Source organism: Sminthopsis crassicaudata, chromosome 3, assembly GCF_048593235.1.
Source record: "Sminthopsis crassicaudata isolate SCR6 chromosome 3, ASM4859323v1, whole genome shotgun sequence".
NCBI classification, from domain to species: Eukaryota; Metazoa; Chordata; class Mammalia; order Dasyuromorphia; family Dasyuridae; genus Sminthopsis; species Sminthopsis crassicaudata.
Window position 1 is genome coordinate 164,382,050 of NC_133619.1, and position 23,454 is coordinate 164,405,503.

The 23,454-nt window shown below is 41.3% G+C and overlaps 4 protein-coding genes and 1 pseudogene across 4 annotated transcripts; all 5 read left to right on the plus strand.

Moving 5' to 3' along the window:
* Window positions 1-483: 483 nt before the first annotated feature.
* LOC141561944 (putative E3 ubiquitin-protein ligase TRIML1 pseudogene) lies at window positions 484-1,653 on the plus strand (annotated as a pseudogene).
* A 6,585-nt stretch (window positions 1,654-8,238) lies between these two features.
* LOC141561945 (putative E3 ubiquitin-protein ligase TRIML1) lies at window positions 8,239-9,399 on the plus strand. Its single transcript, XM_074301989.1, has one exon. It carries the CDS (start codon window positions 8,239-8,241, stop codon window positions 9,397-9,399), a length of 1,161 nt encoding a protein of 386 aa, XP_074158090.1.
* A 2,012-nt stretch (window positions 9,400-11,411) lies between these two features.
* On the plus strand, window positions 11,412-12,503 carry LOC141561946 (putative E3 ubiquitin-protein ligase TRIML1). The gene has a single exon (XM_074301990.1). It carries the CDS (start codon window positions 11,412-11,414, stop codon window positions 12,501-12,503), a length of 1,092 nt encoding a protein of 363 aa, XP_074158091.1.
* A 5,047-nt stretch (window positions 12,504-17,550) lies between these two features.
* On the plus strand, window positions 17,551-18,711 carry LOC141561947 (putative E3 ubiquitin-protein ligase TRIML1). The gene has a single exon (XM_074301991.1). It carries the CDS (start codon window positions 17,551-17,553, stop codon window positions 18,709-18,711), a length of 1,161 nt encoding a protein of 386 aa, XP_074158092.1.
* A 1,945-nt stretch (window positions 18,712-20,656) lies between these two features.
* LOC141561948 (putative E3 ubiquitin-protein ligase TRIML1) lies at window positions 20,657-21,817 on the plus strand. The gene has a single exon (XM_074301993.1). The coding sequence runs from the start codon at window positions 20,657-20,659 to the stop codon at window positions 21,815-21,817; it is 1,161 nt and encodes a 386-aa protein (XP_074158094.1).
* Window positions 21,818-23,454: the final 1,637 nt, after the last annotated feature.

Sequence of the window (23,454 nt, forward strand, 5' to 3'; positions counted from 1 at the left end):
AAGAGATGCTGACTCTGAAGGGTGGGATTAAAAGGAAGGTGAGAACTCAGCCCTAAATCAAAGAGTAGAAGTCCTCTCAAAAGGCAAGAGTTCTCACCTTTTTAAGGGTGGAGTTAAGAGAAGGGCTAAGCAGGGATAGACATATAAAAGGAATCACACAGCTCAGTGCCAAGATCTTTTGCTGTCAGAGCACAAGGGCTGGAGCTACCTCTCTCTCTACCTGAAAAGGAAGGAACCAGAAGCTTAGGAAACTACAAGCAAGAGTTTCATTGAAAGCCTCCAGCTAGGTCTCACTTGCTTTCATCTGCCTGAACTACTTCACTGACTGGGTGACTGAGAGTGCAGAGAGTGTCTTCTCCAGGGCAGTGAAGGAGTCACTGAAACCCCAATCTTTACAGAGTACAGGGGTGTCATTCATCAGACAGGTTGACTTGCTGCTGCGCAGGAATCTGCAGACTCAGTGTTGAGTGTTGATTGGCCAAGATGCTCCAACCTCACCTGCTGCAGAAAGAGCTTGGCCTCAGCACCTGTGATCAACATGGAGAACGAGTGATGTTCTTCTGTGAGGAAGACCAGAGAGCCCTCTGTGATTCCTGCTTATCAGCCCCAGAGCACAAGGACCACCAAGTCCTTCCCTTGGAGACAGCAGCTGACAAGTGCAAGAACACGCTTCTGGAGATGTGGAGGATCTTACACACCAAAGAAGAGAAATTTCAAACTGCACTGGACACAATAAGAAGAAGAGAAGTACAATTCACAGAGAATACCTACACTTTGAAAGAATCAGCTATTTCTGAATATGAAAAAATTCACCAGTTTTTATGGGATGAAGAATGTCAACGCCTGGAAAGACTGGAGGAGCGATCCAGAGGTAATGTGGTCTACCTGGAGGAGAAGGAGCACGGGCTGTCCCAACAAATCCAACATCTACAAGAAATGCTGTTCCAAGTAGAAGAGAATTTGGACAAGATGCCTTTGGCAATGATACAGGATATGCCAGGCACTTTCAAAAACAAGGAAGAGCTCCTACTTAACAAACCTGAGCTTTCTTACATTTCCTGGCCTACCTGCCCTGTCACAGGCATGAGAGAAATGCTCATGAGTTTCCACAGGGATATAACTTTTGATCCTCAATCAGCCCATCCTCATCTCATCCTGTCTCAAGATTTGAAGAGGGTCCAGTATGCAAGCACTTTTCAGGACCTGCCTGACAACAGAGGGAGATTTGACTCTTCTCATGTGGTTTTGGGAACCCAGAAATTCACCTCAGGAAAACACTATTGGGAAGTGGAGGTGGGAGATAAGACAGAGTGGGAATTGGGCATCTGTAAAGATTCAGTCAAGAGAACGGGGCTGATCTCCCCCTCATCTGAGGATATAAATACCCTCGTGGGCTTCATATCTGGAAATGAATTCTTCCTCTGGAATTCAGAAAAAGGCTGTCAATGCAGCTTACCTTTGCAAAAATTGGGCATTTTTCTGGATTGTGAAATGAGCTATATAGCATTTTATGATGTCATTGACAGATCCCTTATCTACAGTAACTCAGACATAGATTGTGAAGGACCTCTTTGCCCTTATTTCTCTCCTTGCCTTCACTATGACGAAAGTACCACTGGTTCACTCATCATTTGCCCCAAGAGTCCACAGTAGAGGGCTGTCCCAGATGCTAATTGCTATGGATGATCCTCTCTGACAAATGAGTAAATATGATACTGACAGTGACATTCTATTTCTTTGAATTCCTGTTTAAATGGTCAATAAAGTGATGTGTCATTTGTAAAACCAAATGAAATAAAATCTGCCTTCTTTTACTTCTACTGAAAAAAAAACACAGGTTATTTGTTTTTCCTCGTTGGCTAATCTTGTAGCACCTCAAGTAGAAGGAAAAGCAGAGAGAAAAAGAGGAGGAAAGGAATGGAAAAAAGGAAAATAGGAATCAAAAATTTCCAAATATTTTAGGAGGAAGATCAAAATCTCAAATGTTAAATTATCTTATGTAAGAAAAACAAATAAGCAACTCAGCTAAAAACAAAAAGCAGTCAAAAAAATGAATGAATGAATGAATAAGGAAAAGGGTGACATTTTCTCTTGTCCTAGGGAAGTGGGAATGGAAAGACTATTGTTCTGAGTGAGAAACAAGTTCAGCTTGAGGAACATAGGAACTCCAGGATCTTCAATTGAAGAAGGTGATATGACACTACAGACATAAAGGTCTTGTGAATGATTGCAATACATTAGTCTTCAGTATAATATATAGGTTGATCCTGCCAGTAGCATATGCTTGTCTCAAAGATTAAGCCATGCATGTCTAAGTACATAAAGTTGTACAGTGAAACTGCCAGTGGCTCATTAAATCAGTTATGGTTCCTTTGGTCTCTCGCTCCCTACTACTTGGATAACTGTGATAATTCTAGAGCCCAATGAGCACTACATTTCAATGAGCACTGATCCTGCCCCCTTTACTCCCGGGGGTGGGGGCCCCCGAGGATGCATGCATTTATCAGACCAAAACCAACCTGGCAGCAGTAAACTATAATATATTACTATAGTATACCAATGCACTTTAGTATACTATTAAACAATGCCAATGTACCCTGGATATCTTAGAATCAGCTGGAGTCAGGATAAGCAAAAGTTTTTATTCTTTGTGTTTTGGAATTGCTGTCAGGGGATTAGATATAGGAATCTCCACATCTCCTTTCTCTCTCTCTCCACCACCAAAGAATGATCCTGCTTGTCCTACTCCACCCTCTGATCTCTCTTCCCCTTCTTTGTCCACATCCAGAGATCCAGCCAGCAAAGAATTGAGTAAGGTCATCCTCCAAGCATATGTTAATAGAGAATTGTCCAAATGGTAATTAGCCTTAAGTGCTAGTTTACCTTTCCTTTAGTGCATCTGCTCAATTCTAGCCCTTTACAGTTTATGATCATAACAAACAACAAATTTGACTATTTTAATGTCCAAAGAAAATAAAAGGGGATTATATATATGAACCAGTGAACTTCTATTAGATATAGTTTTAAAGTATGTATTAAATTATACACTAAAACTTCTCCTCTAGTTTCCCTTCAAAGCTTCCCTCTGCCTATCTGTATATTTTCACTGATGTTCCTTTCTTGCTTTTTTTCCATCACTATCACTATCAGTTCTCCTAATAATTTTCTCTGGAGACAAATAAGCTTAACAAGACAAACAAACAAACAACAACAAAAAAATGCCTTGGGCAAATCTCCAAATAAATGTTTCATTCTGTACCTTTCTTTATCATTTGTGGGTTTCTTTCTTGTCTATTAAAAAGTGGCCCAGAAGGAGGATTGAGTGTACTTCTAATGTTCTATTGCCAAGTTCCAATCTTTTTTTGCCATTATTACTTAACAACTTCTCTTCCTTTGAACTTAATGACATACATTTCTATCATCTCAGTTTAGACTCTTGTTATGTATTATGTATTATATATTGACTTTTGGGTTAGCTTTTCCTTTCTCAAGTTCACCATCTGGTTGACGGTCTCCTTTTTCAACAATTCAACCTCTTTCCTACTAACATGGAAACTTCAAAAAATATATCACTGCCCCTCAAACATCCTGTCTTCTCAGTCTTTCAATCTATATAACTCTTATGATATTATAGCTTTAGTCATCTGCTGGAATGATCATCTGTGACGTTTGTCCTATTCTCTGTGATGATGCACCAGTCTGGTTGTGAACTCTTAAATTCCTTTCTCATCAATCGCTTGTCCTGCATTTTCTGCTTCTTACTACTCCTAAAGCTATGTATTTTGTCCTCATCACAACCTCCATTTCTTCTATCCCTCCCAATCATTGCTGCTCAGGTCTCAATATTTTCCCTTCAAAAATGATCCTCTAGTGATGCATTTCTGTTCTATACCATCATCCTTTACATTCCTGCTTTCTTGGATTAAAAGTAACTTGGACTAAGTAACAACATTCTGCCTCTACTTCAGAACCCTTCACATTATTCCTAGGGAAATCTATAGGTGTGTCTATCATTCACATGTTTCTCTCTCCTTTTCCCTTTCCCCTCCCCACCACTCTGCTCCTTTCTTTCCAGCAGCACATATCCAACATTAAACACATAGTAACACTTAGTGACACAGTTGTAGGGGCAAATGGAAACAAACCTTTCTGAAGGAATATACAAAGCAGGGGAAGTTTGATTGAATCAATGTTTTATTAGGTGATTCAGATATCACATTGGTATTCCAAAAAATCCGATTTTATAGTACTTTTGTCTTCCTTCCTCTAAGCAATTAATATCAATGCTTATATGTCACATCAAGGGATTGCTTGAAAATATTTTATTAGGTATTATCACGAACTGGGCATATTCTTGTTTATTAAATCTCATTTAATTCTTTATGGGAAAATGCCAAGAAATTTAGCTCCCAAGATTAGCTCATGTAACAAAACTATTTACATTTTAGATTCATAATGATGAGAAGTTATTCCTTTTTGATATAATACAAAGTATTTTCTATTATAGTGCAACAATTTAACCTTATTAAGTTTCTCATGATTTCCTTTTATTTCCCTTTTCATGCCACATTGGAGTCTTGTATTTGAAAGTTCAGTTCTCTATTAAGCTCTGGTCTGTTCATTAAGAATGCTTGAAAAGTCTTTATTTCATTGAATGCCCATTTCTTCCTGAATAGCCCAATTTTGCTGGGTAGATGATTCTTGGTTGCAACCCTAAATCTTTTGCCCTTTAATATTTTATATTCCAAGGCCTCTAATCCTTTAATGTCGAAACTTTTTGACCTAAGAATTCTGAAATTTGATTATAATATTCTCCCCTACTCCCAGGAGGGGGGAGGGGACAGTGGGAGAGGGCTGTAGGTGTGGGGAGAGAGTAGGGTCCATTTTGGGATCCCTTTCTGGAGGTGATTAGTGAATTCTGTCAATTTCTATTTACCCTCTAGCTCCAGAATATCAGGGCAGTTTTCCTTGAATTTCTTGAAAGATCATCTTGAGGCTCTTTTTTTCATCATAGCTTTCAGTAGTCCGATAACATTTACATGAAATCTTCTGGATCTATTTTGCAGCGCAGCTCTGCTTTAAAGGAGAAATTTCACATTATCTTCTTTTTTCCCAATGTTTTGTTTTTGTTTTGTTTTTCCTTGATTTCTCCTAAAGTCATTAATTTCCATTTACTCAATTCTAATTTGTAAGAAATTATTTTCTTCAGTGAGTTTTTATATTCCCTTTTCCATTTGTCAAATTCAACTTTTAAAGGAATTATTTGTTTTAAGCAATTTTTTCCCTTAATAGCCAATTTTGTTTTTTAAGGCATTCTCTTCTCCTCACTGGCTTTTTGTATTTTTTTTTCCTTTTCCTTTCTTTTTTTTTTTTTTTTTTTTTTTTTTTTTTTTTTAGTATTTGCTTTACTTTGTTTTTTAAGGTGTTATTTTTCTCAGTATTGCTTGTGTATGTGTGCATGTGTATGTGTGTTTAACAAGCTACTGACTTGTTTTTCATGATTTTCTTGGATCATTTGCCTTCCCAATTTTTATTCTACTTCTCTGACTTGATTTTGAAAATCTTTTTTGACTTTTTCCGTAAGCTGAAACCAATACCTATTTTTCTTGAAGGCTTTGGATGTAGGAGCTTTGACTTTGTTATTTTCTTCTGAGTTTCCATTTTGATTTTTCCTTGTCACTACTGTGCTTTTTATGGTGAAAATATTTTTTCTTGTTGTTTCCTTATTTTCACAAATTATTATTTAACTTTTCATTCTTTGTTAAAGTTGGGCTCTGTTTCCAGGGTAGAAAATGCACTGTCCTGAACTTTAGGCTTTTGTGCAGCTGTTTTCAGAGATCTTTCTGGGAATCAGCAACTTTTCTTACAAGGTAGTAGGATCTTAGCAGAGGTGTGTTTACTCCTCTTTTGACATGTGTTCTTGTCTGTGAATGACCACAGACACTCTTTTCTGTCCTGGAACTATGGCTGCAAACTCTAGTGTGCTAAATGCTCTTCCTCACTCTGGGACTGCTATCCAGGACTATGACCCAGAACCAAATATGGGCAAAACAGAGTCCTACCTCAGTGCTAGCAAAAAGACTCTGTGTGACCAAGTAACAGGTGTAGGTCATTATGCAGACAATTTAGCACAAATTAATTACTCTAGAGCAGCATATGAGCAAATTGCTGCTCCTGCTATCAAAGTATGGGGCATCCTCCCAGGAAGACAAGAGAGGGGAAGCCTTCATGAAAACAGCTCAAGGTCTGATTTTGTGGGATGTCTGCAGACAGCTGCCTACAAACTATTGGTGAAAATGCAGCAACAGAAATTATGATAAGACAACTTGTAAAGAAAATGCTAATGAAGTTTGTAGAAGAATCATACTAGGACTACACAAGGATCATATGAGATCATGAGATGCTGTGCCACAGTGGACACAAATACCTTTTATACTCAAGTTATGATGCAAAACATGGGAAGACTAGGTCCCTTTTAGCAAAGGACTTCCAAAGAGATTCGTCAATACTTTCAATGTGGTAAAGTAGGGCATCAGAACGTTCAGTGTTGGCATAGAGATAGAATGAGAAGACAAGGTGGGAGAACAAGATCCAAAACTCCAATGTCTAAAATACAACAGAAACTTCTATTGGGCATTAGAATGTAAATTGATTCATGGAAATGGGAAGTGGAGACCAACTGCTGAGCCCCAGGGAAAAAAAACACTTGGAGCATGATGGTAGCTAATGTAACAGCCAGAGAATCTTAAGAAGTTCAGTACTCAGATATGATGAATCAGTTAAGAAAAAACCTAATGGGAAAAAGGGATTACAATTGGGGAAAATAGAGTCATATGCAGCTGGGACCACTGAGATATACTCTGGAGAGGTGAAATCTGTCCCCAGCCATTTCACCTCCTGAGAGTGCTTTACAAAACTTTTTCCATACATACACTGATATAAGAAACTGGGAATATGTAGACACTATCCAGTCACTAATACAGGTAGACAATATGTGAGTTATCAACTAGGAGAAGTAGTAGCATCAGGTTTACTGATATGCTGATATTTGCCCAAACTTTGACTCCCAACAATAGAATCCAGGAATATTCTTGACTGACCATTCTATACTTACTATCAAATGTCATACCATTGGAAGGGTTGGTAGCTACAGGAACAGATTGTACAGTCATTAGAAGTTCAAATTGGCAAACCACAGTGGAAAGAGTGGAAGAACTTTGGGAAGTAGGAGTTCTCACCTTTTGAGGAGTAGATGAAAGGACCTTAAAGGGGCAAACAATAAAAAAAATGTAACAGCAACCTCCATTCTGAAATGTTTTGTGGCAGAACAAAAAAAAAAAAAAAAAGAAGACTAACTTCTTTCTGAGAAAATATCTAAGAAGAAAGGAATCAGAAATAAGGTCCTTCTAAAATAATATTTTTAAAATCTAAAAATCCAGTGATTGAATCAAAATTATGAAAAGAGACCAAAAGAAGAAACTAAGGGGGAGGGATAGCAAAGGTTGATACTTGTTTTCTTCATGAAAGCCATGGGTGGGAAGCAATTTCTGAAAAAAATATTTTGTTTGGGGTGGGGGAGGAAGGGTGGTATGGGGGGAGTATGTGGATCTTGTGTTTGTGGGCAGATTTTTCGTTGCCATGTTTCTATCTCAGCACATAAGAGAGGTGATGTCTTGAGGCTTGCAAATGAGAATGTTGTTACTAAGTGACCCAATAAGGAGATGTCTCCAAGTTCAAGGAGGGAGGGAAGGAGTTTTCTTCTCAAGAGTTGCTGTCTCCTAAGGGTGGGATTAGAAGGAAGGTGAGAACTCAGCTCTCAAGCAGAGAGTGGGAATCCTCTCAAAAGACAAGAGTTGTCACCTTTTTGGGGGTGGAGTTAAGAGAAGGGCTAAGCAGGGGAAAAGATATAAAAGGCTCACACAACTCAGTGCCAATACTTCTTGCTGCCAGAGCTCCAGGGCAGGAGCTAGCTCTCTCCCTACCTGAAAAGGAAGGAATCAGAAGCTTAGGAACATACAAGCAAGAGTTTCATTGAAAGCCTCCAACTAGGTCTCACTTGCTTGCATCTGCCTGAACTACTTCACTGACTGGGTGACTGAGAGTGCAGAGAGAGTCTTCTCCAGGGCAGTGAGGGAGTCACTGAAGCCTCAACCTGTACAGAGTGCAGGGGAGTCATTCATCAGACAGGCTGACTTGCCGCTGAGCAGGAACCTGTAGACTCAGTGCACCACCGGCAAGATGCTCCAACCTCACCTGCTGCAGAAAGAGCTGGGCCTCAGCACCCGTGATCAACGTGGAGAACGAGTGATGTTCTTCTGTGAGGAAGACCACAGAGCCCTCTGTGATTCCTGTTTATCAGACCCAGAGCACAAGGACCACCAAGTCCTTCCCTTGGAGACAGCAGCTGACAAGTGCAACAACAAACTCCGGGAGATATGGAGGATCTTTCACACAAAAGAAAAGAAGCTTCAAACTACATGGGACACATTGAGAAGAGGAGAGGCACAATTCACAGAGCATACCTGCACTTTGAAAGAGTCAGCTATTTCTGAATATGGGAAAATTCACGAGTTCTTGCGGGATGAAGAATGTCAACACCTTGAAGAGCTACAGCAGCAATACAGAGACAATGCAGTCCAACTGGAGGACAAGGAGCATGAGTTGTCCAAACATACCAAGAGTCTGCAACAAATGATGCTCCAAGTAGAAGAGAATTTGGACAAGATGCCCTTGGAAATGATCCAGAATATGCCAGGCACTTGGAAAAAGAAAGAAGAGCTCCTACTTAAAAAACCACAGCTTTCCTGCCTTTCCTGGCCTACCTGCCCTGTCACAGGCATGAGAGAAATGCTCATGAGTTTCTACAAGGATTTCACTTTTGATCCTGAATCAGCCCATCCTCATCTCCTCCTGTCTGAAGATCTGAAGAGGGTCCAGTATGGAAGTATCTGTCAAGACCTGCCTGACAACAAAGGGAGACTTGACTCTGCTCTTAGGGTTTTAGGAGCCCAGGAATTCACCTCAGGAAAACATTATTGGGAAGTGGAGGTGGGTGACAAGACCGAATGGGAATTGGGCATTTGTAAAGATCCAGCCAGGAAAAAGGGGCTGATCTTCTCTCCTAAGCACGGAAGAACCATCCTAGGCTCCACATCTGAAAATGAATCCATTGTCTGGAAATCAGAAAAGGGCTATCATTGCAGCACATCTGGACACATAGTGGGCATTTTTCTTGATTATGAAATGAGTTATATAGCATTTTATGATGCCATATATGGATACCTTAATGGCATAATAAACATAGATTTTGAAGGGCCTCTTCGCCCTTATTTTTGTGCTTTCCTTTCAAAAGATGAGAGCACCCCTGTTTCACTGATCATTTGCCCCAAGTGTCCATAGTAGAGGGCTTTCACAGATACTAATGACTAAGAATGACTATGAAAACTGAATGAAGATAACACTGCCAGTGGCACTCTATTTCTTTGTATTCCTGTTGAAATGGTCAATAAAGCATGATTATTTAAACCAAGAAAGCACTTTGTTTATCCTTCTTGTCATAAAAAAGGACAGGTCATATTTTTTTTTTTTTCCTTTCCCTTTAGTGGCTGATCTTCCAGCACCTAATGTGAAAGGGGAGGCTTTCAGAAGGATAGGAGAAAAAGCGGGAGGAAAGAAAATGGGAAGGGAAAAAGTTCCAGGTAGAAAAGGAGGAAGAGCAAAATTTGCAATGCTAAATAATTGGAGGAATAAAGAAACAACCAAAACAATAAGGAAGCAAACAAATAAATAAAGAAAAAAAAGACAAGCTCTCTTCTTGAAGGACTAGAGAGTGGAGTATGCAAAATCTGTTGCTCTGAGAAAGAGAGAGATCTACTTGAGGATAAGAGCAGACTCAAATATCTTTTATTAAATTAGAAAATATGAGATATGTACAGGCATCAAGGTGTTGTGGAGGACTGAAATAAATCAGTCCTCAACTGAGCAGGAAACTGAAGCAAGACATTTTGCCAAATTCACTTTCATTTCGTCCTTCTGTTTTTCTACCCTTCTCTTGTAGAACTTTTTGTGCCTCTTCTGAGAGTTATCCCATTATGGAATACAATCCAGAACATGAGTGATATTGTCACCATGTGTCCAGGTTAAAGAGCATTTTAATTTGAAGCCAATTAAACTCAATCTGCAATGTTCTGAGAAATTGAAGGGTAAAATGACTGTGGTCTAAAGTATATAGGTGTGAACAGCATTGTGTATCTGTCATTTCAATGGAGTATTTTTAAAGGGAGAGCACTAGCTCCAGTGAAGAGAGTGGAAGCTCTTTGCAAAGTGGGAGTTCTCACCTTCTGAGCAGTAAATAAAAGAACCTTCATGGGGCAAACAATGAAAAAAATAATAAAATTAGCAATTTAGTTCTCGGTTCTTCGTGGCAAGAACCAAAAGGAGAAACCAATGTTCTTTCCAAGTTGAATATCTAAAAAGAAAGGAATCAGAAATAAGGTCCTTTTAAAAAATCTTTTATACATATACAGATATCTTAATCTGATGATTGAATCATAATTAGGAAATGAGGCAAAAAGGGGAAAATAAGGGGGAGGGATAGCAAAGGTTGATCCTTGTTTTCTTCATGGGAGCCATGGGTGGGAAGCAATTTCTGAAAAAAAGATTTTGTCTGGGGTGGGGAAGGGTGGGGGGCATGCGGGGTGGGGGTGGGGGTGGAGGTGCTTGGGGGGGTGTCTTTCCTTGTCATGTTTCCATCTCAGAACATCAGAAAGGTGATATCTTGAGGTTTGCAAATGAGAATGTTACTGCTAAGTGACCCAATGGGAAGATCTTTCCAAATACTAAGAGGGAGGGAAGGAGTTTTCTTCTCAAGAGATGCTGACTCTGAAGGGTGGGATTAGAAGGAAGGTGAGAACTCAGCCCTGAAGCAGAGGGTGGAAGTCCTCTCAAAAGACAAGAGTTGTCACCTTTTTGGGGGTGGAGTTAAGAGAAGGGCTAAGCAGGGGAAAAGATATAAAAGGCTCACACAACTCAGTGCCAATACTTTTTGCTGCCAGAGCTCCAGGGCAGGAGCTAGCTCTCTCCCTACCTGAAAAGGAAGGAATCAGAAGCTTAGGAACATACAAGCAAGAGTTTCATTGAAAGCCTCCAGCTAGGTCTCACTTGCTTGCATCTGCCTGAACTACTTCACTGACTGGGTGACTGAGAGTGCAGAGAGAGTCTTCTCCAGGGCAGTGAGGGAGTCACTGAAGCCTCAACCTGTACAGAGTGCAGGGGAGTCATTCATCAGACAGGCTGACTTGCCGCTGAGCAGGAACCTGTAGACTCAGTGCACCACCGGCAAGATTCTCCAACCTCACCTGCTGCAGAAAGAGCTGGGCCTCAGCACCCGTGATCAACGTGGAGAACGAGTGATGTTCTTCTGTGAGGAAGACCACAGAGCCCTCTGTGATTCCTGTTTATCAGACCCAGAGCACAAGGACCACCAAGTCCTTCCCTTGGAGACAGCAGCTGACAAGTGCAACAACAAACTCCGGGAGATATGGAGGATCTTTCACACAAAAGAAAAGAAGCTTCAAACTACATGGGACACATTGAGAAGAGGAGAGGCACAATTCACAGAGCATACCTGCACTTTGAAAGAGTCAGCTATTTCTGAATATGGGAAAATTCACGAGTTCTTGCGGGATGAAGAATGTCAACACCTTGAAGAGCTACAGCAGCAATACAGAGACAATGCAGTCCAACTGGAGGACAAGGAGCATGAGTTGTCCAAACATACCAAGAGTCTGCAACAAATGATGCTCCAAGTAGAAGAGAATTTGGACAAGATGCCCTTGGAAATGATCCAGAATATGCCAGGCACTTGGAAAAAGAAAGAAGAGCTCCTACTTAAAAAACCACAGCTTTCCTGCCTTTCCTGGCCTACCTGCCCTGTCACAGGCATGAGAGAAATGCTCATGAGTTTCTACAAGGATTTCACTTTTGATCCTGAATCAGCCCATCCTCATCTCCTCCTGTCTGAAGATCTGAAGAGGGTCCAGTATGGAAGTATCTGTCAAGACCTGCCTGACAACAAAGGGAGACTTGACTCTGCTCTTAGGGTTTTAGGAGCCCAGGAATTCACCTCAGGAAAACATTATTGGGAAGTGGAGGTGGGTGACAAGACCGAATGGGAATTGGGCATCTGTAAAGATCCAGCCAGGAAAAAGGGGCTGATCTTCTCTCCTAAGCACGGAAGAACCATCCTAGGCTCCACATCTGAAAATGAATCCATTGTCTGGAAATCAGAAAAGGGCTATCATTGCAGCACATCTGGACACATAGTGGGCATGTTTCTTGATTATGAAATGAGTTATATAGCATTTTATGATGCCATATATGGATACCTTAATGGCATAATAAACATAGATTTTGAAGGGCCTCTTCGCCCTTATTTCTGTGCTTTCCTTTCAAAAGATGAGAGCACCCCTGTTTCACTGATCATTTGCCCCAAGTGTCCATAGTAGAGGGCTTTCACAGATACTAATGACTAAGAATGACTAGGAAAACTGAATGAAGATAACACTGCCAGTGGCACTCTATTTCTTTGTATTCCTGTTGAAATGGTCAATAAAGCATGATTATTAAAACCAAGAAAGCACTTTGTTTATCCTTCTCGTCATAAAAAAGGACAGGCCATTTTTTTTTTTTCCTTTCCCTTTAGTGGCTGATCTTCCAGCACCTAATGTGAAAGGGGAGGCTTTCAGAAGGATAGGAGAAAAAGCGGGAGGAAAGAAAATGGGAAGGGAAAAAGTTCCAGGTAGAAAAGGAGGAAGAGCAAAATTTGCAATGCTAAATAATTGGAGGAATAAAGAAACAACCAAAACAATAAGGAAGCAAACAAAGAAATAAAGAAAAAAAAGACAAGCTCTCTTCTTGAAGGACTAGAGAGTGGAGTATGCAAAATCTGTTGCTCTGAGAAAGAGAGAGATCTACTTGAGGATAAGAGCAGACTCAAATATCTTTTATTAAATTAGAAAATATGAGATATGTACAGGCATCAAGGTGTTGTGGAGGACTGAAATAAATCAGTCCTCAACTGAGCAGGAAACTGAAGCAAGACATTTTGCCAAATTCACTTTCATTTCGTCCTTCTGTTTTTCTACCCTTCTCTTGTAGAACTTTTTGTGCCTCTTCTGAGAGTTATCCCATTATGGAATACAATCCAGAACATGAGTGATATTGTCACCATGTGTCCAGGTTAAAGAGCATTTTAATTTGAAGCCAATTAAACTCAATCTGCAATGTTCTGAGAAATTGAAGGGTAAAATGACTGTGGTCTAAAGTATATAGGTGTGAACAGCATTGTGTATCTGTCATTTCAATGGAGTATTTTTAAAGGGAGAGCACTAGCCCCAGTGAAGAGAGTGGAAGCACTTTGCAAAGTGGGAGTTCTCACCTTCTGAGCAGTAAATAAAAGAACCTTCGTGGGGCAAACAATGAAAAAAATAATAAAATTAGCAATTTAGTTCTCGGCTCTTTGTGGCAAGAACCAAAAGGAGAAACCAATGTTCTTTCCAAGTTGAATATCTAAAAAGAAAGGAATCAGAAATAAGGTCCTTTTAAAAAATCTTTTATACATATACAGATATCTTAATCTGATGATTGAATCATAATTAGGAAATGAGGCAAAAAGGGGAAAATAAGGGGGAGGGATAGCAAAGGTTGATCCTTGTTTTCTTCATGGGAGCCATGGGTGGGAAGCAATTTCTGAAAAAAAGATTTTGTCTGGGGTGGGGAAGGGTGGGGGGCATGCGGGGTGGGGGTGGGGGTGGAGGTGCTTGGGGGGGTGTCTTTCCTTGTCATGTTTCCATCTCAGAACATCAGAAAGGTGATATCTTGAGGTTTGCAAATGAGAATGTTACTGCTAAGTGACCCAATGGGAAGATCTTTCCAAATACTAAGAGGGAGGGAAGGAGTTTTCTTCTCAAGAGATGCTGACTCTGAAGGGTGGGATTAGAAGGAAGGTGAGAACTCAGCCCTGAAGCAGAGGGTGGAAGTCCTCTCAAAAGACAAGAGTTGTCACCTTTTTGGGGGTGGAGTTAAGAGAAGGGCTAAGCAGGGGAAAAGATATAAAAGGCTCACACAACTCAGTGCCTATACTTTTTGCTGCCAGAGCTCCAGGGCAGGAGCTAGCTCTCTCCCTACCTGAAAAGGAAGGGATCAGAAGCTTAGGAACATACAAGCAAGAGTTTCATTGAAAGCCTCCAGCTAGGTCTCACTTGCTTGCATCTGCCTGAACTACTTCACTGACTGGGTGACTGAGAGTGCAGAGAGAGTCTTCTCCAGGGCAGTGAGGGAGTCACTGAAGCCTCAACCTGTACAGAGTGCAGGGGAGTCATTCATCAGACAGGCTGACTTGCCGCTGAGCAGGAACCTGTAGACTCAGTGCACCACCGGCAAGATGCTCCAACCTCACCTGCTGCAGAAAGAGATGGGCCTCAGCACCCGTGATCAACGTGGAGAACGAGTGATGTTCTTCTGTGAGGAAGACCACAGAGCCCTCTGTGATTCCTGTTTATCAGACCCAGAGCACAAGGACCACCAAGTCCTTCCCTTGGAGACAGCAGCTGACAAGTGCAACAACAAACTCCGGGAGATATGGAGGATCTTTCACACAAAAGAAAAGAAGCTTCAAACTGCATGGGACACATTGAGAAGAGGAGAGGCACAATTCACAGAGCATACCTGCACTTTGAAAGAGTCAGCTATTTCTGAATATGGGAAAATTCACGAGTTCTTGCGGGATGAAGAATGTCAACACCTTGAAGAGCTACAGCAGCAATACAGAGACAATGCAGTCCAACTGGAGGACAAGGAGCATGAGTTGTCCAAACATACCAAGAGTCTGCAACAAATGATGCTCCAAGTAGAAGAGGATTTGGACAAGATGCCCTTGGAAATGATCCAGAATATGCCAGGCACTTGGAAAAAGAAAGAAGAGCTCCTACTTAAAAAAACCACAGCTTTCCTGCCTTTCCTGGCCTACCTGCCCTGTCACAGGCATGAGAGAAATGCTCATGAGTTTCTACAAGGATTTCACTTTTGATCCTGAATCAGCCCATCCTCATCTCCTCCTGTCTGAAGATCTGAAGAGGGTCCAGTATGGAAGTATCTGTCAAGACCTGCCTGACAACAAAGGGAGACTTGACTCTGCTCTTAGGGTTTTAGGAGCCCAGGAATTCACCTCAGGAAAACATTATTGGGAAGTGGAGGTGGGTGACAAGACCGAATGGGAATTGGGCATCTGTAAAGATCCAGCCAGGAAAAAGGGGCTGATCTTCTCTCCTAAGCACGGAAGAACCATCCTAGGCTCCACATCTGAAAATGAATCCATTGTCTGGAAATCAGAAAAGGGCTATCATTGCAGCACATCTGGACACATAGTGGGCATTTTTCTTGATTATGAAATGAGTTATATAGCATTTTATGATGCCATATATGGATACCTTAATGGCATAATAAACATAGATTTTGAAGGGCCACTTCGCCCTTATTTCTGTGCTTTCCTTTCAAAAGATGAGAGCACTCCTGTTTCACTGATCATTTGCCCCAAGTGTCCATAGTAGAGGGCTTTCACAGATACTAATGACTAAGAATGACTTTATGAAAACTGAAAGAAGATAACACTGCCAGTGGCACTCTATTTCTTTGTATTCCTGTTGAAATGGTCAATAAAGCATGATTATTTAAACCAAGAAAGCACTTTGTTTATCCTTCTTGTCATAAAAAAGGACAGGTCATATTTTTTTTTTTTTCCTTTCCCTTTAGTGGCTGATCTTCCAGCACCTAATGTGAAAGGGGAGGCTTTCAGAAGGATAGGAGAAAAAGCGGGAGGAAAGAAAATGGGAAGGGAAAAAGTTCCAGGTAGAAAAGGAGGAAGAGCAAAATTTGCAATGCTAAATAATTGGAGGAATAAAGAAACAACCAAAACAATAAGGAAGCAAACAAATAAATAAAGAAAAAAAAGACAAGCTCTCTTCTTGAAGGACTAGAGAGTGGAGTATGCAAAATCTGTTGCTCTGAGAAAGAGAGAGATCTACTTGAGGATAAGAGCAGACTCAAATATCTTTTATTAAATTAGAAAATATGAGATATGTACAGGCATCAAGGTGTTGTGGAGGACTGAAATAAATCAGTCCTCAACTGAGCAGGAAACTGAAGCAAGACATTTTGCCAAATTCACTTTCATTTCGTCCTTCTGTTTTTCTACCCTTCTCTTGTAGAACTTTTTGTGCCTCTTCTGAGAGTTATCCCATTATGGAATACAATCCAGAACATGAGTGATATTGTCACCATGTGTCCAGGTTAAAGAGCATTTTAATTTAAAGCCAATTAAACTCAATCTGCAATGTTCTGAGAAATTGAAGGGTAAAATGACTGTGGTCTAAAGTATATAGGTGTGAACAGCATTGTGTATCTGTCATTTCAATGGAGTATTTTTAAAGGGAGAGCACTAGCCCCAGTGAAGAGAGTGGAAGCACTTTGCAAAGTGGGAGTTCTCACCTTCTGAGCAGTAAATAAAAGAACCTTCGTGGGGCAAACAATGAAAAAAATAATAAAATTAGCAATTTAGTTCTCGGTTCTTTGTGGCAAGAACCAAAAGGAGAAACCAATGTTCTTTCCAAGTTGAATATCTAAAAAGAAAGGAATCAGAAATAAGGTCCTTTTAAAAAATCTTTTATACATATACAGATATCTTAATCTGATGATTGAATCATAATTAGGAAATGAGGCAAAAAGGGGAAAATAAGGGGGAGGGATAGCAAAGGTTGATCCTTGTTTTCTTCATGGGAGCCATGGGTGGGAAGCAATTTCTGAAAAAAAGATTTTGTCTGGGGTGGGGAAGGGTGGGGGGCATGCGGGGTGGGGGTGGGGGTGGGGGTGGTTGGGGGGGTGTCTTTCCTTGTCATGTTTCCATCTCAGCACATCAGAAAGGTGATATCTTGAGGTTTGCAAATGAGAATGTTACTGCTAAGTGACCCAATGGGAAGATCTTTCCAAATACTAAGAGGGAGGGAAGGAGTTTTCTTCTCAAGAGATGCTGACTCTGAAGGGTGGGATTAGAAGGAAGGTGAGAGCTCAGCCCTGAAGCAGAGGGTGGAAGTCCTCTCAAAAGACAAGAGTTGTCACCTTTTGGGGGGTGGAGTTAAGAGAAGGGCTAAGCAGGGGAAAAGATATAAAAGGCTCACACAACTCAGTGCCAATACTTTTTGCTGCCAGAGCTCCAGGGCAGGAGCTAACTCTCTCCCTACCTGAAAAGGAAGGGATCAGAAGCTTAGGAACATACAAGCAAGAGTTTCATTGAAAGCCCTCAGCTAGGTCTCACTTGCTTGCATCTGCCTGAACTACTTCACTGACTGGGTGACTGAGAGTCTAGAGAGAGTCTTCTCCAGGGCAGTGAGGGAGTCACTGAAGCCTCAACCTGTACAGAGTGCAGGGGAGTCATTCATCAGACAGGCTGACTTGCCGCTGAGCAGGAACCTGTAGACTCAGTGCACCACCGGCAAGATGCTCCAACCTCACCTGCTGCAGAAAGAGATGGGCCTCAGCACCCGTGATCAACGTGGAGAACGAGTGATGTTCTTCTGTGAGGAAGACCACAGAGCCCTCTGTGATTCCTGTTTATCAGACCCAGAGCACAAGGACCACCAAGTCCTTCCCTTGGAGACAGCAGCTGACAAGTGCAACAACAAACTCCGGGAGATATGGAGGATCTTTCACACAAAAGAAAAGAAGCTTCAAACTGCATGGGACACATTGAGAAGAGGAGAGGCACAATTCACAGAGCATACCTGCACTTTGAAAGAGTCAGCTATTTCTGAATATGGGAAAATTCACGAGTTCTTACGGGATGAAGAATGTCAACACCTTGAAGAGCTACAGCAGCAATACAGAGACAATGCAGTCCAACTGGAGGACAAGGAGCATGAGTTGTCCAAACATACCAAGAGTCTGCAACAAATGATGCTCCAAGTAGAAGAGGATTTGGACAAGATGCCCTTGGAAATGATCCAGAATATGCCAGGCACTTGGAAAAAGAAAGAAGAGCTCCTACTTAAAAAACCACAGCTTTCCTGCCTTTCCTGGCCTACCTGCCCTGTCACAGGCATGAGAGAAATGCTCATGAGTTTCTACAAGGATTTCACTTTTGATCCTGAATCAGCCCATCCTCATCTCCTCCTGTCTGAAGATCTGAAGAGGGTCCAGTATGGAAGTATCTGTCAAGACCTGCCTGACAACAAAGGGAGACTTGACTCTGCTCTTAGGGTTTTAGGAGCCCAGGAATTCACCTCAGGAAAACATTATTGGGAAGTGGAGGTGGGTGACAAGACCGAATGGGAATTGGGCATCTGTAAAGATCCAGCCAGGAAAAAGGGGCTGATCTTCTCTCCTAAGCACGGAAGAACCATCCTAGGCTCCACATCTGAAAATGAATCCATTGTCTGGAAATCAGAAAAGGGCTATCATTGCAGCACATCTGGACACATAGTGGGCATTTTTCTTGATTATGAAATGAGTTATATAGCATTTTATGATGCCATATATGGATACCTTAATGGCATAATAAACATAGATTTTGAAGGGCCACTTCGCCCTTATTTCTGTGCTTTCCTTTCAAAAGATGAGAGCACTCCTGTTTCACTGATCATTTGCCCCAAGTGTCCATAGTAGAGGGCTTTCACAGATACTAATGACTAAGAATGACTTTATGAAAACTGAAAGAAGATAACACTGCCAGTGGCACTCTATTTCTTTGTATTCCTGTTGAAATGGTCAATAAAGCATGATTATTTAAACCAAGAAAGCACTTTGTTTATCCTTCTTGTCATAAAAAAGGACAGGTCATATTTTTTTTTTTTTCCTTTCCCTTTAGTGGCTGATCTTCCAGCACCTAATGTGAAAGGGGAGGCTTTCAGAAGGATAGGAGAAAAAGCGGGAGGAAAGAAAATGGGAAGGGAAAAAGTTCCAGGTAGAAAAGGAGGAAGAGCAAAATTTGCAATGCTAAATAATTGGAGGAATAAAGAAACAACCAAAACAATAAGGAAGCAAACAAATAAATAAAGAAAAAAAAGACAAGCTCTCTTCTTGAAGGACTAGAGAGTGGAGTATGCAAAATCTGTTGCTCTGAGAAAGAGAGAGATCTACTTGAGGATAAGAGCAGACTCAAATATCTTTTATTAAATTAGAAAATATGAGATATGTACAGGCATCAAGGTGTTGTGGAGGACTGAAATAAATCAGTCCTCAACTGAGCAGGAAACTGAAGCAAGACATTTTGCCAAATTCACTTTCATTTCGTCCTTCTGTTTTTCTACCCTTCTCTTGTAGAACTTTTTGTGCCTCTTCTGAGAGTTATCCCATTATGGAATACAATCCAGAACATGAGTGATATTGTCACCATGTGTCCAGGTTAAAGAGCATTTTAATTTAAAGCCAATTAAACTCAATCTGCAATGTTCTGAGAAATTGAAGGGTAAAATGACTGTGGTCTAAAGTATATAGGTGTGAACAGCATTGTGTATCTGTCATTTCAATGGAGTATTTTTAAAGGGAGAGCACTAGCCCCAGTGAAGAGAGTGGAAGCACTTTGCAAAGTGGGAGTTCTCACCTTCTGAGCAGTAAATAAAAGAACCTTCGTGGGGCAAACAATGAAAAAAATAATAAAATTAGCAATTTAGTTCTCGGTTCTTTGTGGCAAGAACCAAAAGGAGAAACCAATGTTCTTTCCAAGTTGAATATCTAAAAAGAAAGGAATCAGAAATAAGGTCCTTTTAAAAAATCTTTTATACATATACAGATATCTTAATCTGATGATTGAATCATAATTAGGAAATGAGGCAAAAAGGGGAAAATAAGGGGGAGGGATAGCAAAGGTTGATCCTTGTTTTCTTCATGGGAGCCATGGGTGGGAAGCAATTTCTGAAAAAAAGATTTTGTCTGGGGTGGGGAAGGGTGGGGGGCATGCGGGGTGGGGGTGGGGGTGGGGGTGGTTGGGGGGGTGTCTTTCCTTGTCATGTTTCCATCTCAGCACATCAGAAAGGTGATATCTTGAGGTTTGCAAATGAGAATGTTACTGCTAAGTGACCCAATGGGAAGATCTTTCCAAATACTAAGAGGGAGGGAAGGAGTTTTCTTCTCAAGAGATGCTGACTCTGAAGGGTGGGATTAGAAGGAAGGTGAGAACTCAGCCCTGAAGCAGAGGGTGGAAGTCCTCTCAAAAGACAAGAGTTGTCACCTTTTGGGGGGTGGAGTTAAGAGAAGGGCTAAGCAGGGGAAAAGATATAAAAGGCTCACACAACTCAGTGCCAATACTTTTTGCTGCCAGAGCTCCAGGGCAGGAGCTAGCTCTCTCCCTACCTGAAAAGGAAGGGATCAGAAGCTTAGGAACATACAAGCAAGAGTTTCATTGAAAGCCTCCAGCTAGGTCTCACTTGCTTGCATCTGCCTGAACTACTTCACTGACTGGGTGACTGAGAGTGCAGAGAGAGTCTTCTCCAGGGCAGTGAGGGAGTCACTGAAGCCTCAACCTGTACAGAGTGCAGGGGAGTCATTCATCAGACAGGCTGACTTGCCGCTGAGCAGGAACCTGTAGACTCAGTGCACCACCGGCAAGATGCTCCAACCTCACCTGCTGCAGAAAGAGATGGGCCTCAGCACCCGTGATCAACGTGGAGAACGAGTGATGTTCTTCTGTGAGGAAGACCACAGAGCCCTCTGTGATTCCTGTTTATCAGACCCAGAGCACAAGGACCACCAAGTCCTTCCCTTGGAGACAGCAGCTGACAAGTGCAACAACAAACTCCGGGAGATATGGAGGATCTTTCACACAAAAGAAAAGAAGCTTCAAACTGCATGGGACACATTGAGAAGAGGAGAGGCACAATTCACAGAGCATACCTGCACTTTGAAAGAGTCAGCTATTTCTGAATATGGGAAAATTCACGAGTTCTTACGGGATGAAGAATGTCAACACCTTGAAGAGCTACAGCAGCAATACAGAGACAATGCAGTCCAACTGGAGGACAAGGAGCATGAGTTGTCCAAACATACCAAGAGTCTGCAACAAATGATGCTCCAAGTAGAAGAGGATTTGGACAAGATGCCCTTGGAAATGATCCAGAATATGCCAGGCACTTGGAAAAAGAAAGAAGAGCTCCTACTTAAAAAACCACAGCTTTCCTGCCTTTCCTGGCCTACCTGCCCTGTCACAGGCATGAGAGAAATGCTCATGAGTTTCTACAAGGATTTCACTTTTGATCCTGAATCAGCCCATCCTCATCTCCTCCTGTCTGAAGATCTGAAGAGGGTCCAGTATGGAAGTATCTGTCAAGACCTGCCTGACAACAAAGGGAGACTTGACTCTGCTCTTAGGGTTTTAGGAGCCCAGGAATTCACCTCAGGAAAACATTATTGGGAAGTGGAGGTGGGTGACAAGACCGAATGGGAATTGGGCATCTGTAAAGATCCAGCCAGGAAAAAGGGGCTGATCTTCTCTCCTAAGCACGGAAGAACCATCCTAGGCTCCACATCTGAAAATGAATCCATTGTCTGGAAATCAGAAAAGGGCTATCATTGCAGCACATCTGGACACATAGTGGGCATTTTTCTTGATTATGAAATGAGTTATATAGCATTTTATGATGCCATATATGGATACCTTAATGGCATAATAAACATAGATTTTGAAGGGCCACTTCGCCCTTATTTCTGTGCTTTCCTTTCAAAAGATGAGAGCACTCCTGTTTCACTGATCATTTGCCCCAAGTGTCCATAGTAGAGGGCTTTCACAGATACTAATGACTAAGAATGACTTTATGAAAACTGAAAGAAGATAACACTGCCAGTGGCACTCTATTTCTTTGTATTCCTGTTGAAATGGTCAATAAAGCATGATTATTTAAACCAAGAAAGCACTTTGTTTATCCTTCTTGTCATAAAAAGGACAGGTCATATTTTTTTTTTTTTCCTTTCCCTTTAGTGGCTGATCTTCCAGCACCTAATGTGAAAGGGGAGGCTTTCAGAAGGATAGGAGAAAAAGCGGGAGGAAAGAAAATGGGAAGGGAAAAAGTTCCAGGTAGAAAAGGAGGAAGAGCAAAATTTGCAATGCTAAATAATTGGAGGAATAAAGAAACAACCAAAACAATAAGGAAGCAAACAAATAAATAAAGAAAAAAAAGACAAGCTCTCTTCTTGAAGGACTAGAGAGTGGAGTATGCAAAATCTGTTGCTCTGAGAAAGAGAGAGATCTACTTGAGGATAAGAGCAGACTCAAATATCTTTTATTAAATTAGAAAATATGAGATATGTACAGGCATCAAGGTGTTGTGGAGGACTGAAATAAATCAGTCCTCAACTGAGCAGGAAACTGAAGCAAGACATTTTGCCAAATTCACTTTCATTTCGTCCTTCTGTTTTTCTACCCTTCTCTTGTAGAACTTTTTGTGCCTCTTCTGAGAGTTATCCCATTATGGAATACAATCCAGAACATGAGTGATATTGTCACCATGTGTCCAGGTTAAAGAGCATTTTAATTTGAAGCCAATTAAACTCAATCTGCAATGTTCTGAGAAATTGAAGGGTAAAATGACTGTGGTCTAAAGTATATAGGTGTGAACAGCATTGTGTATCTGTCATTTCAATGGAGTATTTTTAAAGGGAGAGCACTAGCCCCAGTGAAGAGAGTGGAAGCACTTTGCAAAGTGGGAGTTCTCACCTTCTGAGCAGTAAATAAAAGAACCTTCGTGGGGCAAACAATGAAAAAAATAATAAAATTAGCAATTTAGTTCTCGGTTCTTTGTGGCAAGAACCAAAAGGAGAAACCAATGTTCTTTCCAAGTTGAATATCTAAAAAGAAAGGAATCAGAAATAAGGTCCTTTTAAAAAATCTTTTATACATATACAGATATCTTAATCTGATGATTGAATCATAATTAGGAAATGAGGCAAAAAGGGGAAAATAAGGGGGAGGGATAGCAAAGGTTGATCCTTGTTTTCTTCATGGGAGCCATGGGTGGGAAGCAATTTCTGAAAAAAGATTTTGTCTGGGGTGGGGAAGGGTGGGGGGCATGCGGGGTGGGGGTGGGGGTGGGGGTGGTTGGGGGGTGTCTTTCCTTGTCATGTTTCCATCTCAGCACATCAGAAAGGTGATATCTTGAGGTTTGCAAATGAGAATGTTACTGCTAAGTGACCCAATGGGAAGATCTTTCCAAATACTAAGAGGAGGGAAGGAGTTTTCTTCTCAAGAGATGCTGACTCTGAAGGGTGGGATTAGAAGGAAGGTGAGAACTCAGCCCTGAAGCAGAGGGTGGAAGTCCTCTCAAAAGACAAGAGTTGTCACCTTTTGGGGGGTGGAGTTAAGAGAAGGGCTAAGCAGGGGAAAAGATATAAAAGGCTCACACAACTCAGTGCCAA